The sequence below is a fragment of the Caretta caretta genome, chromosome 6 (genome assembly GCF_965140235.1).
Source record: "Caretta caretta isolate rCarCar2 chromosome 6, rCarCar1.hap1, whole genome shotgun sequence".
Taxonomy (NCBI): domain Eukaryota; kingdom Metazoa; phylum Chordata; order Testudines; family Cheloniidae; genus Caretta; species Caretta caretta.
Genome location: NC_134211.1, coordinates 15,841,201 through 15,856,406, shown reverse-complemented (window position 1 = coordinate 15,856,406; position 15,206 = coordinate 15,841,201). Strand labels below are relative to the sequence as shown.

General features: G+C 42.4%; 1 protein-coding gene across 1 annotated transcript; it reads right to left on the bottom strand.

Moving 5' to 3' along the window:
* Nucleotides 1-625: 625 nt before the first annotated feature.
* On the bottom strand, nt 626-6,420 carry LOC125628946 (up-regulator of cell proliferation-like). The gene is given in 3 exon segments (XM_075129282.1): nt 626-4,453; nt 4,456-6,234; nt 6,237-6,420. Coding segments are annotated over 3 exon segments (4,548 nt in total). The 5' UTR covers nt 6,406-6,420; the 3' UTR covers nt 626-1,853.
* Nucleotides 6,421-15,206: the final 8,786 nt, after the last annotated feature.

Genomic DNA, 15,206 nt, shown 5'->3' with positions numbered 1-15,206 from the left:
CCACTGCCCAATCCAGCTACACTCACCGCCCCACTGTCGAGAAGGGACACAGAGAGGGAGTGTCACGGGTTGGGGTCACTGCAGAGAGTTTGGGCCATCAATGTTGTTACTGGGGATTTCTAACCCTACATATTTCAGTCTGTTTGTGTGTGTGTGTGTGTGTATAGTTATCTAATTTCCCTTGTAACTGTGGAAAATCCAGTCTTTGGGTTGGGGTTTAACTGCTTCACCTGGGGGTTGCTCCATTGACTCCAGATCTGGCCCTGCCTATCCCACCACAGCGGTTACTAACTTGTGCCGCATTGGGTCTCCACACCCCCCCCCCCAAGTGAGAGCTCAGGGCTCCATGAAATTTTCTCACTGTTTAAATGAGAAAACAAAGCCCATTTTTCATGAGGTCAGTCATTCTTATCAGCATCAGGCCTCTCAGAAGGGCTAATTTAAATGTTAACGGTTCCTGTATCACTTGGGATCTTGGGTTTGTACTTTGGAAGCATCACATCTCCTGAAATGTTTGCTGACCTCACCCACTATCCTTCCTCTCAGGGCTAAATAAAACAAAAAGTTTCAAGGCAACATTTCAAAATAAATAAGCCACCACAAAAAAGTCACTTCCGAAGTTTATTTTGTTTAACTGTAAATGGTTTTCTCTTGCTTCTTATGCGTGATTACATTAAAACAAGAATACTAATTTCTTAATGCACAATAGGGAGAGTAAATGACAGTCATGCTCTAAATATAGCAGTTTAATTGTCTTCAACGGATTCTTATTTGGGGTGGAGAGACTCAGTTTAAACACTCAACATACATGCCAAGTCCTTAGTGATTTTCAGCTATTAGGCTGGGCAGAAATGCTGTCCTGCCACAAGTAATTGTCAGCTCTTCAGAGCACTTAAAATAACAAAAGGCCCTATCTTCTGAACAGTGGGGAGGAACAGCTTAAACCAGACCAGGGACCCTTAGGGAGAGTTCACTCCTCCTGGCAGAGATACCTCTCCTCATCCCTCTTACTTTCACAGGAGTCAGGCATTCAAGCCCCTGGCTTAATGAGTCCTTTCAGCTGAGGGTGACCCCTCATTTGAGACAGGTTAAGCACAGTTCTGCTCCCCTTTACTCATACAATAAATGCAACAACACTGACAACAACATTTCACTACCCCTTCATTCAGTACTAAAGTGATTTGTAACCCAACACAAGTCAATATTGATCACTTTGAGCAACACCTCTATATCTGATGGATATCTAGGCAGAGTAGGTGAGTTCATGTAAATACAATTTGCTCCTAAAGTCTCTCCCGCTCCCAGCTAGCTGTCATGGGAGAACTCATTCGGTCCCTGTTTACATAGTTATGTTAGGAAGAAGCTTCTCCTCTAAACATGTTTCTATACAATTTCCATTAGATGGTTTCTTGCACCTCCCACTGAGACATCTTGTAATGGCCACTGTCAGAGACAGGATGGATCACTGGTTTGATCCAGTACAGCAGGGAGATGAGATACAGAGCTAGATGGCCTTTAGGTCTGATCCAATACAGCAAGGATGTGGGATACTAGGCTATATGGGTTATTGGTCTGATCCAGTACTGCAGAGAGGTGGGGATACCAGGCTAGATGGGCTGTTATTCTGGTTCAGCAAGGACACGGGGATACACGGACTATCAGTTTGCTTTGGTATGGCTGTTCCTGTGCAGCAGCCTTGCACTAACTGGAAGATGTGACCTGCAATTGATTTTTTTAGTTTTCAATTTAAAAAACTGTACAGGCTGTCAGATTTGTTCATATTCCGTTTTTTAAAATTAAGGGTTTTGTTTTGTTGAAGTGTATCCTATTTAAAGAGACTCTTAGCAAGTTTATTATTTCATGTAAAACGCTTCCTTTAGGCTCTTCAGCTCCTGCTCTTTAGTTATATTTTTCCAGTCTCCTGGAAGATCTGCTGCTTTAGCACCATACGTTCTAGCTAACTGGTCATTGAATGATTTGAAAACAAATTTCCAGTAATCAGAAGCATCAATCCTGGGATCAGGCTGAATGTGCCAGTCTGGGTAGTAATGGTGGTAATCTTTGTAGGGATGAAATTTCCCATCTGTGGCTGCAGTTCAGAATTCACGATTGGAAACCACATCAGAGGAGCATATGGAATGCTCAAGCTTTTGTGAATCACAGTCCCTGAAGTTCCCTAACACTTTGGGTCGATGGATTGATACAAAATGCTCTTTATGGTCAGTGCCTCCTGCTTCACAGGGGGCTTCACAGAATGGACACTGCTTCCCACAGCCAAACACTTGCTTGAAGATCTCATCCTGGGGTTTCACTGACAGGCTGGAGAGTTTGGTCTCAAGTTCCAAATGATTAAACTGGGTTAAGATTTGTTGTTCCAGATCCAGAAGGAAGATTTCAATGTTACCAGAAAGCTGCCCAATTTTTGCTGTGTTTTTAAACTGTACTCCAACTAAGCTATTGCTGGAAATGACCAGGTCCTGCTGCAGCTCTTTGCAAAAGCTGTCTAAAAAGGCAGAAACTGTCTTATTGTTTTTATTTATGGAGTTTTTCAGAACTCCCTTGATTTTATTTATTATTCTGGATAGAATCCCTTTCTCCAAATCTCTCAAACTTGCCTTCCCTCCATAGTGGTCTATCAGACATCTCTGTATCCAGGATTTGACAAACTCTTCATAGTTACTTATGTATTTCACATAGTTGTCAAAGTTCATCTCTTCCAACAGCTTCTTTAGCAAAAAGAACTGAAAGAAGCTTTGGCTGGCGTATTCAAGGGCCTGTTCACTGCTGAGAAAATTGTCAACTATTTCTAGTCCGAGCCTTTTGTTGACATAACCCACCAGGGCAGGTTTGAGACACTGATCACAGAAATTCCTCGCCCTTGTTTGGCTTTCATTCTTTTCCAAATAGAGATCAGTAAATATGGAGAAATAATGAGGTTTCAGCTTCTCCAGACATTGCTGAGGATCGTTTTCTTTGATAAAATCTTCATGCATCTTCTGAAATGCCCAAGCCGCTTCCCCCAAAACGTGAAGCTTCAGGTCAACTTCAAACAAAGGAGAAGTGTGAAGTTTCTCAATATCCTCCTCTTTTAACCTCTCATTAAGCATATGCAGCAGTTCTCCACAATAGGTTTCATCATAGTCTGTTTTGGATTTAACTTTTTCTTCCATGTATTTCTTGCATTCATTCATTCAAGATAGAGCAAGCTCTTCAATTTTACAGTAACATGCCTGTGAGAAGTATTCTACAACTGCTCTGGTCCATTTTAGGTTTAAGTATTCCTTCTTCATTGTGAAAGACTTCATTCTATAATCCAGCAGGCTTTTTGCATGTTGTAGTATCTGTCTGACAGCACCCCCTCTGTGCTTCAGATCCTTTCTCAGCTGGAGATCCATATCTTGAACAACTTGACGTTTCTGTAAAGTACTGAGCTTTAACTCTGACAAGGTTTCTCGCCACATCGTTTCAAATTCTTTTTTCAGTTTCTCATGGTCTAGTTTATCTTCTCTGTTTTGGCATTCAGCCAAGAGTCTGTCAACTTCCCCTTCAATTTTCTGCTTGTACTCAGACTGGATATTGTCTATCTTGTGCTGTCCTCTTCGTATTCGAATTGCTTCCTTACAGTTACTGGTTGAATAATTTTCAAGTTCTCTTTTGAGGCTATTTGTGCTCCTTTTGACATCTTCTCTGTACTTTTCTATCAGGTTCAAATTTGGAGCTTCACCTTTAAAATACTGTTCTAAGTTATTCAAGAGCTTCTGTTCTCCCTGCTGTAGTTCCCCTTTTGCTTCCATTTTTAAGCTGTGAAAGAGATCACCCTCTAGTGTCTCTGGCAGCTGATTCTGGATAAAAGTTTCTTTTTCAGATATCCAGAGATACATCTCCTTGCGGAAACCCCATTCCCATTCAGAATACTTCATAGACAGCTGGTTATAGGCTTCAGCTACAAGGCTATTTCTAAAGCTAAAGATGAAGTTCTCATGTTTCACTGACTTCCACAGGCTCTTCAACCATACAATAAAATCAGGAATATCCTTTCCAGCTCTTTTCCGTGAATGGTTCTCTATGAATTCAAACAGGTATTTCTTTAGCTCACACACACTCTCACTGTATCCAGTGTTTACAGGAAACATGGAAGGGACTCCATGCCACAAGCCAGGCATGTACCAATTGTGTTTTTCTGGGTCATACTCCATAATATCAGAAAATGCCATTTCCCTGCTTTGCTTTTCCATGCTTGCTGCAGCTTTGGTCATTTCATTCAGCTGCTCCAGGAGGTGTTTCCTGTCCCTCATGTTTTGATCATGAGCAGACACATCACTAACATTCTGATGCACAAACTGGCAGTTTGGCTGTTGTCCTATTTCCTCCATTCTGAGAAATGCATGGACCACAATTTGCAGAACATCCTTCATTTCTGTGGCATTCTCCATGGCCATGTTAACGATGGTATGTCACTCAGTCCAATCACCAGGGTGGCCAGCTCATTGTCATGTTGATAACTGTCTTCCAGTGCTGTTAGTTCAGGGGCCTTCAGACCTTCAGTGTCTATCACCAGGATGAAATCACAGCCAAGCAGCTCCTGAACAGCTTCTGTAACTTTAATGAGCGTCATGAAGGCTCCTCGCATACATCGACCGCTACTCACTGCAAAATGCAGGCCGAACTTGGTGTTGAGAAGGGTGGATTTCCCAGTGCTCTGCACTCCCAGCACTGTTATAACCACCATTTTGGAGCCATCCCCTAGTCTGATATGGAGATGAGTTAGAACATCTACTACCCAGTTCATGGGGATGTTGGAGGCATCTCCATCGATCAGCTCCACAGGAAACCCTTCCAGCATCAGGTCAGCTGCTGTGCATGGGAGATGGGAGAATTGTCTTTGGCTTTCTTCCATTTTCCCTTCTTTAACCTTTGAGCATTCAGCTTCATAGAACTGCCCAAGCTCACGCATGAAATGCTCCACCCCCAAGGAACTATCAGATATTAATTTATCTAATTCCTCCAGCTGTTTTCGGTCCACTCCTGGAGTTTCACATTTCTCTTTATACTCTGCCTGCATTTTAGAAAGATTCCTCCTAGCAATATTATCCAGGCTAAATTTCATCCATTTCAGAAAGTAATGTTTCTCCACTGTAGGCAAGTGTTCTATTCCATTGATAAACTTAGTCAAACCATTAGTACGGTCACACTGATTCTGCTGTCTGCGTATCTCTAACCATTTCTGTTTCAGCTCAGATTTATAGTCTTCAGTGGCCACGTCCCCTTGCCTTTTCATTCGGCACATCTCTTTTTCCAATTTAGCCAAGTTTTTCCATTGGTCTCCTCGCAGGCTCAGCATTTCCCTTTTGTATTTTGCCCCATCTCTTATTTCTGCAGTGATTTCCTCAGTATATTTCCTCGCACACCGACATGCCTGACAGTCCTCATCCACCTGGATTCCTAGGTCACGTGCCGTCACAGCCATGGCTTCCAAACTCACTGTCTTCAGAGATGAATTCACTATGATTCCTATGGTGGACTGCACCTTTTTCACAAATCCTGCATTATTCATGGTACTATCTTTCACCAGTAGCTGTGATTTGCTCAGCTTCAACACTGAGGCCAGCTTATTAAGAAATCCCAGACTTTCTTTGGGTTTCTTATTCTTGCAGTTGAGGATGAAGTAATATTTAGAGCTGGATTCTTTCAGAGATGATAACAGCGCGTATTCTCTCTCACCGATGCTCCTGGTAACTATGAACACTGCAGAGGAGACCTCTGCTAAAAAGCTAAACTGTAGCCAGTGGGACTCAATGTCTCCACGCAGATTTGTAACTGCAATGGGTTCTGGGAAAAGATCAGAATTTTCCGTCCCCCCAGGGAAATACCAGGATATCTCAATCAGCCCATCTGCGATTTCCCGAGGGAAGTTCCCAGACTCCATGTCCCGATGGATAAAGAAATCGTGGTGCTGCTGGGAGGGGCTGAGAACCTCATTGAGGAGTTGGGACTTGGAGAAGCTGCAGCTCCCCATCCGCACAAAAGAAATGGTTGGCATTGATGTGAGCACCAAGCTCTCCTCTCTGAACCCTCTGCTCTCTGCCAGGGAGTGCGGCCTCCACTTCCTCACAATGTCCCTCATGGCCCACAGTAGTAGGGTGCTCTTGGGGGTGTCAAGGGTGGGTAGCAGCAGAGGAAGGGGAAACTGACACATGGACATTTTTAACAGGATCTCCTGCTGTAGGAAACTGAGCAAAGCAGAACAGCACAGAGAACATCAAGAGATTGCAGAGAAACTTTCATCTCAGTGTCACTAAAACAGAAAGTGCCATCAATATGCAGTTTCTCCTCATAATCACCCATTTCTTCTGCAGGAGCCTTGTGCCCAATGCTTGTATTTCTGGCCGTCCCATTCAGAGCCATGACCTTCCTCAGGAAATGCCAAGGTAAATCACCTAATGCCTCTGGAATCCTGTTCTTGATGCTTTCTGGGCAGATCTCCAGGACATCCCTCAGCCTGATCTTGATGCTTCTGTGCTTCTCCAGGTTTAATCGGGACAGAACATCTTGAAATGCTTTACTTCTTTCTGCAGAAGGAAGTTAAAACAAACCAAAATTTCAGAGTAGAAAATGGTGACTTTATATACAGTTTACTCATTCCATAGACAGCCTGATGTTTGTCATTTAAAGAAAAGCAGTACCCAGTAAGTAACAGATGACTTATACATCCTGAGGTCAATTCTTCTCTTACTTATATTGGTATAACAAAAATGAAGCCAATGGGATTACTTCTATGCAAATAAAACATAGTTCTGGCCCACTTTGAATTCCACTAGGTTGGTTTGCATTGTTTGATCCCAATCCTTATCCTCAGCGCAGTGCAGCGTCCACTTTAAAATGGCTTAAGTGGCCAACCGAGAATTTCCTAGAAAATCTTCCAGTATAACCAGCTCTATGACATCCCAGCTCACAGCTACTGGAGGAGGGGACATAGACTCAGGACCCTGTCTCTGTGGTGATCCCAGAAGCTGGAATGACCCCTTGGCTGCTCTAAGCTGCTGCTCAGGATCAGACTGGTGCCTGGCAGTCTGAGGATCAGGTGGCTGTGATGGTAGCCTACACCCCTCACCCTGAGCTATGCTGGGCATCAGTGGCTCATCTGGAGGATCTGACCCTTTATTTCCGTTTCAGCAGTCAGTGCGGATTACGCCTTCTGGGAAGACTTATTTTTGATTTTCTTCATATCTTCCTCCATCTCTTTGCTGTGACATGTCTTTTACAGGTGTAGCTAACAGCACTGTGGCTTTGCTTACCTCCCAGCGACCAAATCAGTCCCTTCACTCACGCTACTTTCTCTGTCCTTTTGGGGAGCTGTGAGTACTGTCATTACTTACAAAGCAAATTTACCCACACTGCAACATGGGGAGCTAATGCTAAGACACCTCCGGGCCAGTCCTGGTACGGTAATGTCTCCAGTGCAGTGTTAGGGTATTTGGACCTGATAAACAATTAACACGTTTATTATGTGTTATAGAGACATTATTAAGGTCACAAGAGCAAACTATTCCACTGCACAGGAAAGATAGGAAGAATGGCAAGAGACCACCCTGGCTTAACCAGGAGATCTTCCATGATCTAAAAATAAAAAAAGAGTCCTCCAAAAAGTGGAAACTAGGTCAAATTACGAAGGATGAATACAAACAAACAACACAAGTATGTAGGGGCAAAATTAGAAAGGCCAAGGCACAAAAGGAAATCAAACAAGCTAGAGACATAAAGGGTGACAAGAAAACATTCTACAAATACATTAAAAGCAAGAGGAAGACCAAGGACAGAGTAGGCCCATTACTCAATGAAGACAAAAAAGCAATAACAGAAAACGTGGAAATGGCAGAGGTGCTTAATGACTTCTTTGTTTCGGTTTTCACCAAGAAGGTTGGTGGCGACTGGACGCCTAACATAGTGAACACCAGTGAAAATGGGGTAGGTTCAAAATATGGAAAGAGCAAGTTGAAAATTACTTAGACAAGTGAGATGTCTTCAAGTCACTAGAGCCCAATGAAGTGCATCCTAGAATACACAAGGAGCTGACTGAGGAGATATCTGAGCATTAGCTATTATCTTTGAAAAGCCATGGAAGACGGGTGATATTCCAGAAGCCTGGAAAAGGGCACATATAGTGCCTATCTATAAAAAGGGAAATAAGGACAACCCAGGGAATTACAGACCAGTCAGCTTAACTTCTGTACCCGGAAAGATAATGGAGCAAATAATGAAGGAATCAATTTGCAAACATCTAGAAGATAATAAGGCGATATGTAATAGTCAGCATGGATTTGTCAAGAACAAATCATATCAAACCGACCCGATAGTTTTCTTTGACAGGGTGACGGCCTTGTGGATGGGGGGAAGCGGTAGATGTGGTATATCGAGACTTTAGTAAGGCATCTGATATAGTCTCAAATGACCTTCTCATTAAAAAACTAGGGAAATACAACCTAGATGGAGCTATTATAAGGTTGGTGCATAACTGGTTGGATAACCATTCCCAGAGTAGTTATCAATGACTCACAGTCATGCTGGAAGGGCATAACGAGTGGGGTTCTGCAAGAATCAGTTCTGGGTCTAGTTCTGTTCAATATATTCATCAATGATTTAGATAATGGCATAGAGAGTACACTTATAAAATTTGCAGACGATACCAAGGTGGGAGGAGTTGCAAGTGCTTTGGAGGATAGGATTCTAATTCAAAATGATCTGGACAAACTGGAGAAATGGTCTGAGGTAACTAGGACGAAATTCAATAAGAACAAATGCAAAATATTCCACTTAGGAAGGAACAATCAGTTGTACATGTACAAAATGGAAAATGACTGCCTGGGAAGGATTACTGCAAAAAGGGATCTAGAGGTCAGAGTGGACCACAAGCTAAATATGAGTTAACAGTGTAAGACTGTTGCAAAAAAAGCAAACATCACTCTGGGATGTATTAGCAGGAGTGTTGTAAGCAAGACATTCAAAGTAATTCTTCTGCTCCAGTCCACGTTGATTATGCCTCAGCTGGAGTATTGTGTTCAGTTCTGGGTGCCACATTTCAGTAAAGATGTGGACAAATTGGAAAAAGTCCAGAGAAGAGCAACAAAAATGATTAAAGATCTAGAAAACATGACCTATGAGGGAAGATTGAAAAAAATGGGTTTGTTTAGTCTGGAAAAGAGAAGACTGAGAAGGGACATGATAACAGTTTTCAAGTACCTAAAAGGTTGTTATAAGGAGGAGGAAGAAAAATTATTTTCCTATCCTCTGATGATTGGACAAGAAGCAATTGGCTTAAATTGCAGCAAGGGAAGTTTAGATAGGAAGTTTTTCCTAATGTCCGAACTGTCAGGGTGGTTAAGCACTGGAATAAATTGCCTAGGGAGGTTGTGGAATCTCCATCATTGGAGATTTTTAAGAGCAGGTTAGACAAACACCTGTCAGGGGTGTTCTAGAGGGTGCTTGGTCCTGCCATGAGTGCAGGGGACTGGACTTGATGACCTCTCGAGGTCCCTTCCAGTCCTATGATTCTATAATGAAGCACCAGCTCTGCTTTAGTTTAGGTTGAGAAGCCCTTTCTACTTAAATGTTAATTCTTCTAAGTGCTGTAAGATCTGCATGCTTACTTGGACCATCTTGAAATTTGTTGTCTCATGGGGGAACAGGATAGGGTTAGTGGCCCAAATTTTGGGGTCATTTGAGCAAGGAGTTCCCTAGACACAGCTCATCAAAAACACAGCATTTTGCAAAATCAGCAGTCTTATAATGGAGGGGATTGTGCACCACAGAGCTCAACATCCCCTCCTTGATCTCAGTCACTCAGCATTTATTTCAGCCAGTGTGTGGCACTCACTGCCCGTTTGAGGAAGCAATATTGAAAACATCTATTAAAGGAAACGTTTGGCTTTCTAGAACACTGCATGCAAACACTCATGAGCCAAAGATATTGAAACGTGCATGTGCTGTGAGCCTAGGCAAGAGTCCTTCCAGACAGTCCACTCTCACAGTAGCTGGATGGCTCAAGTACATTTGAGCCCTACTCTACTCCACAGAATTAACAACCTTCCTCAGAATACCATCCTTGCCACCATGGATGTCACTTTCCTATACACCAATATCCCCCACAATAATTGGGGCTGCCTGCCCCAAATATTTAAAAGACAGTGGACAACCATCAATTATCCATCCCAAACACAGAGCCAAACTCATCCATTTCATCCTCGCCTGTCATAGTTTTACCTTCAACAATAAACATTTTGTGCAAAGCATGAAAACAGTCAGGGGTACTAGGATGGCTCCCCAATATGTTAACTTCTTCATGGGTCATCCTGAAGAAGAATTTCTGGAGAAGTGCATCATGAAACCAGTGATATACCTGAGAAATTTTCATCCTATGGGAAGACAGCTTAAACTCCCTCAGACTTCCACCACAACTTCAACAACCACCACCCATCCATTAAACTCTCTCTGGAGCTTTCCCACACTAGCATCAACTTCTGGACACCACAATCAGCTTCAACAATGGAACCCTACAGACAACCATATACAAGAAACCCATGGATCACCACACCTACCTTCATAGATCTAGTAACCACCCCAACCATACCATGAAATATGTTCTTGACAGCCAGGCACTCAGATACCACAGAATGTGCTCTGAGGAGAAAGTAAGTGATGTATACCTTAATGAAGGGATAGCCTATTTTTTGTCAAGGTCCAAATTTCTTGGTCAAGGTATAGTCAAGGTCCAGACTCCAAAAAAAATGCTTAAAAACCCATAATGATAATAAACAAATAAAAACATTTTGGGGTCCATTCAAAAGCATCTCACAGTCCGGATTTGGCCCATGGTCCACCTATTGACTATCCCTGGCTTAACACACTTGTTGTCGATATTGTGAAGGCCAAGACTATAACAGTGGTCAAAAAAGACCTAGGTAAATTGATGGAAGATAGGTCCATCAATGGCTATTAGCCAGGATGGGGAGGGATGGTGTCCCTAGCCTCTCTTTGCCAGAAGTTGGGAATGGGTGATAGGGGATGGATCACTTGATGATTACCTTTTTTATTCATTCCCTCTGAAGCACCTGGCATTGGCCTCTCTCAGAAGACAGAATACTGAGCTAGATGGACTTTGGTCTGACCCAGTATGGCCGTTCTTATATTCACTTAAAACCACCTTCACCAAACAAGGACACTCCATCAGAGAAGTAGATTGCATCATGCAACAGGCCACCCAAATACCCCAGGAGAACCTGCTTCAATACAGAAATAAACCCCCTTCTGACTGCATACCCCTATTTGTCACCTACCACCCCACACTGGAACCCATGCAGTAAAGCTAGCGTAACCACCAATGGGTGTAAACAACTACAACCCATACTCAATGGGTACCCCATCATGAAAGAAATATTTCAAGAATCATCTCTTCTGGTCTTCGAACAATCTCTTCAAACTCATTGTTGCGCTGGTTTGAGGGATGTGTATACCCCATTATGTGATCAAACTAATTGCAACCATATTATGTGCATTCTGCCAATATGAATTAATGAAATAGAACACCACATAGTTAAGGGTTAATTTGGAGACAGGCTTTTAGAAGCGAGGTCATATCTAGCTGATAGTTTTTGCTAATCAGAATGGGAGGAGGGGACAGACAAGTAAACAACTGAGACTGAAAACCTTGGTGGTTGGAAAACTTTGAATCTAGGCACCTCTGATATGAAAAGTTTACTGAAAGTTAGAAAAGAGTTGGGGTCATTATGACCTGTGTGTTTTGTAGAAGTTAGTTATAAAAGATTAGCTAATAAAGTATATTGTGGAGCAGTCCTCTGAAGCCATCTTGAGACACTTGTTTCTGACACCCTTTCTCCCCGGTGGGTGAGCAACTGGTCACTGCAAACCAGCTGTTAATTACTCAATACCGTTCCAGATGTTAGGGAAAATATCTGGGATGTTCTAAACTTATTGCTTATGTCTCTGTATGCTTAAATCTAATAAACTGAATGTTAGATAAGACCATACTTACTTGCATTTAATCCTTGATCAGACAGAACTTCTGTGTTCCTATTGATTGATTCCTGACACTGCATGGAATGAAATAGTTAAGTTGCCCCTGCTGTGGGTTCTGAAAACCCCAGGTAACACTCGTCATCAAGAGGAAGCTCCCCACAGACCAGGACACACCCACTCAAAGCAGCACCAGACTCTGCCAGAACTATAGATGCAAAACTTGCAGACATATCTCCATTACTATAATGATCAACACTCCACACAAAACACCTTTCAAGATCCCAGGATCTTATACATGCCTATCACATGTAGCATACTTCATCCAGTGCACTAAATGCCCAAATAATGATTACATGGATGAAACAGATAACCACTATAAACTCAAATGAATATACACAGGAAAATGATAAAAGACAAAAACACCCTATCACCTGTGGGTGAACACTTTTCATAAAGTAATCACTCTATATCTGACATATCAGTCCCAATCCTCAAAAGAAACTTGCACAGCATTTTCAAAAGAAGAACCAGAGAGCTTAAATTCATTACTCTGCTGGACACCAAATCGTGGATCATGGACATCATGGATTGAACAGAGACACTAGATTTATGGTTTATTAAAACAATCTGTAATCCACTAACCCCTTCTTTTTTTCCTATGATTGCAGAGTTGCTAATGGCCCACTCTACTTTGAATGGTCCCTTACAATACGTGCTAACTACTTATGCTAAATTTCAGAGTAACAGCCGTGTTAGTCTGTATCCGCAAAAAGAAAAGGAGGACTTGTGGCACCTTAGAGACTAACCAATTTATTTGAGCATGAGCTTTCGTGAGCTACAGCTCACTTCATCGGATGGATACCGTGGAAACTGCAGCAGACTTTATATACACACAGAGAATATGAAACAATACCTCCTCCCACCCCACTGTCCTGCTGGTAATAGCTTATCTAAAGTGATCATCAGGTTGGGCCATTTCCAGCACAAATCCAGGTTTTCTCACCCTCCACCCCCCCACACAAATTCACTCTCCTGCTGGTGATAGCTGATCCAAAGTGACAACTCTTTACACAATGTGCATGATAATCAAGTTGGGCCATTTCCTGCACAAATCCAGGTTCTCTCACCCCCTCACCCCCCTCCCAAAAACCACACACACAAACTCACTATCCTGCTGGTAATAGCTCATCCAAAGTGACCACTCTCCCTACAATGTGCATGATAATCAAGGTAGGCCATTTCCAGCACAAATCCAGGTTTTCTCACACACACCCCACCCCCATACACACACAAACTCACTCTCCTGCTGGTAATAGCTCATCCAAACTGACCACTCTCCAAGTTTGTATGGGGGTGGGGTGTGTGTGAGAAAACCTGGATTTGTGCTGGAAATGGCCTACCTTGATTATCATGCACATTGTGTAAAGAGTTGTCACTTTGGATGGGCTAGCACCAGCAGGAGAGTGAATTTGTGGGGGGGGGTGGAGGGTGAGAAAACCTGGATTTGTGCTGGAAATGGCCCAACCTGATGATCACTTTAGATAAGCTATTACCAGCAGGACAGTGGGGTGGGAGGAGGTATTGTTTCATATTCTCTGTGTGTATATAAAGTCTGCTGCAGTTTCCACGGTATCCATCCGATGAAGTGAGCTGTAGCTCACGAAAGCTCATGCTCAAATAAATTGGTTAGTCTCTCAGGTGCCACAAGTACTCCTTTTCTTTTTACTTATGCTAAACAATCTGTTCCATCTTGCATTTTGCTCTGACATTGGGAGTAATGTTCCCAGACCTGAAGAAGAGCTCTTTGTGGCTCAAAAGCTTGTCAATCTCACCAACACAAGTTGGTCTAAGAAAAGATATTACCTCACCCACATTGGCTTTCTAATATCCTGGGATCTACCCAGCTACAACCACACTGAAGACAACCCTATGCTTGGCAGAAATCTGAGAATAATCTCTAGGAATATTGACAGGTTTCAGAGTAGCAGCGGTGTTAGTCTGTATTCGCAAAAAGAAAAGGAGTACTTGTGGCACCTTAGAGACTAACCAATTTATTTGAGCATGAGCTTTCGTGAGCTACAGCTCACTTCATCGGATGCATTCAGTGGAAAATACAGTGAGGAGATTTATATACACACAGAACATGAAAAAATGGGTGTTATCATACACACTCACTTAAGATGACCTATTACCAGCAGGAGAGCAGGGGGGGAGGAGGGGGGAAGAAAACCTTTCTTGATAACTGCTGGAAATGGCCCACCTTAATTATCACTACAAAAGGTTTTCTCCCCCCCCCCCAGGTAATTATCATTTTCTGCGGTATCTCCTGCTGTTCTTGTGACACAGTGCGCTCTGGTGGGAAAAAGGTGGAATGCAGCAACATTTTGGCAGAAGCTTTTTTTTCTACACAAAAAATTAAAGATATGCATGGCTCATTAATTATGCATGCCTACAGTAGTACAGAATTCCTCCAGGAGTAATGTTTGGAGAAAACCTGATTTCACAACAGCTTTTCCTTTGTAGAAGGTTTTCTTCTTTGATGAAACACAAATGCTTCATGATTAAAAAAATCCCATTCCCCATGCACCAAGTGAACCCTCCAAGGGTTGAAATGCAGTAACATTCAAGTTCAAAATCTTGGTCTTTATCTTCAAGGTGCTCAATGGCCTTGGCCCAGTGTATCTAAAAAATCAACTAACGCTACAGGACAAAGACTGTGGTCAACATTTACTCTTGTCTGCCACAATGAAATGGAATTCTTTACAAGGGTAAAGCTCATCTAGGTAGGAGACAGAGTTTCCTTGAAAAGGTGACCAATAATTTAAATCTGATTGAATATCAGATTAGGAGTGAGCAGAGGGATTCAAAGAGGAAAGTGATGGGTTCAAATCAACAGGTAGAGAACGTGCTTTTAGCAGCTCAACCTCAATACATTATTTGTTTAAAAAAATGCTTATGGATACACTGGACACAGAAATATTTTGGATTGCTTTTTCCCAAAATTGGCTTTTCTGAATTGTTTGGGATATATACTCAATGTGTGTCCACCTCAGATACCCATCCTACCTGACCTTAAATGAAATTGATGAGTTCAACATTAAAAATTAAACATTGTTTTAAAACTAAGTATTTTAAATACTTGCGGCACCTCAGAGACTAACCAATTTATTGATATG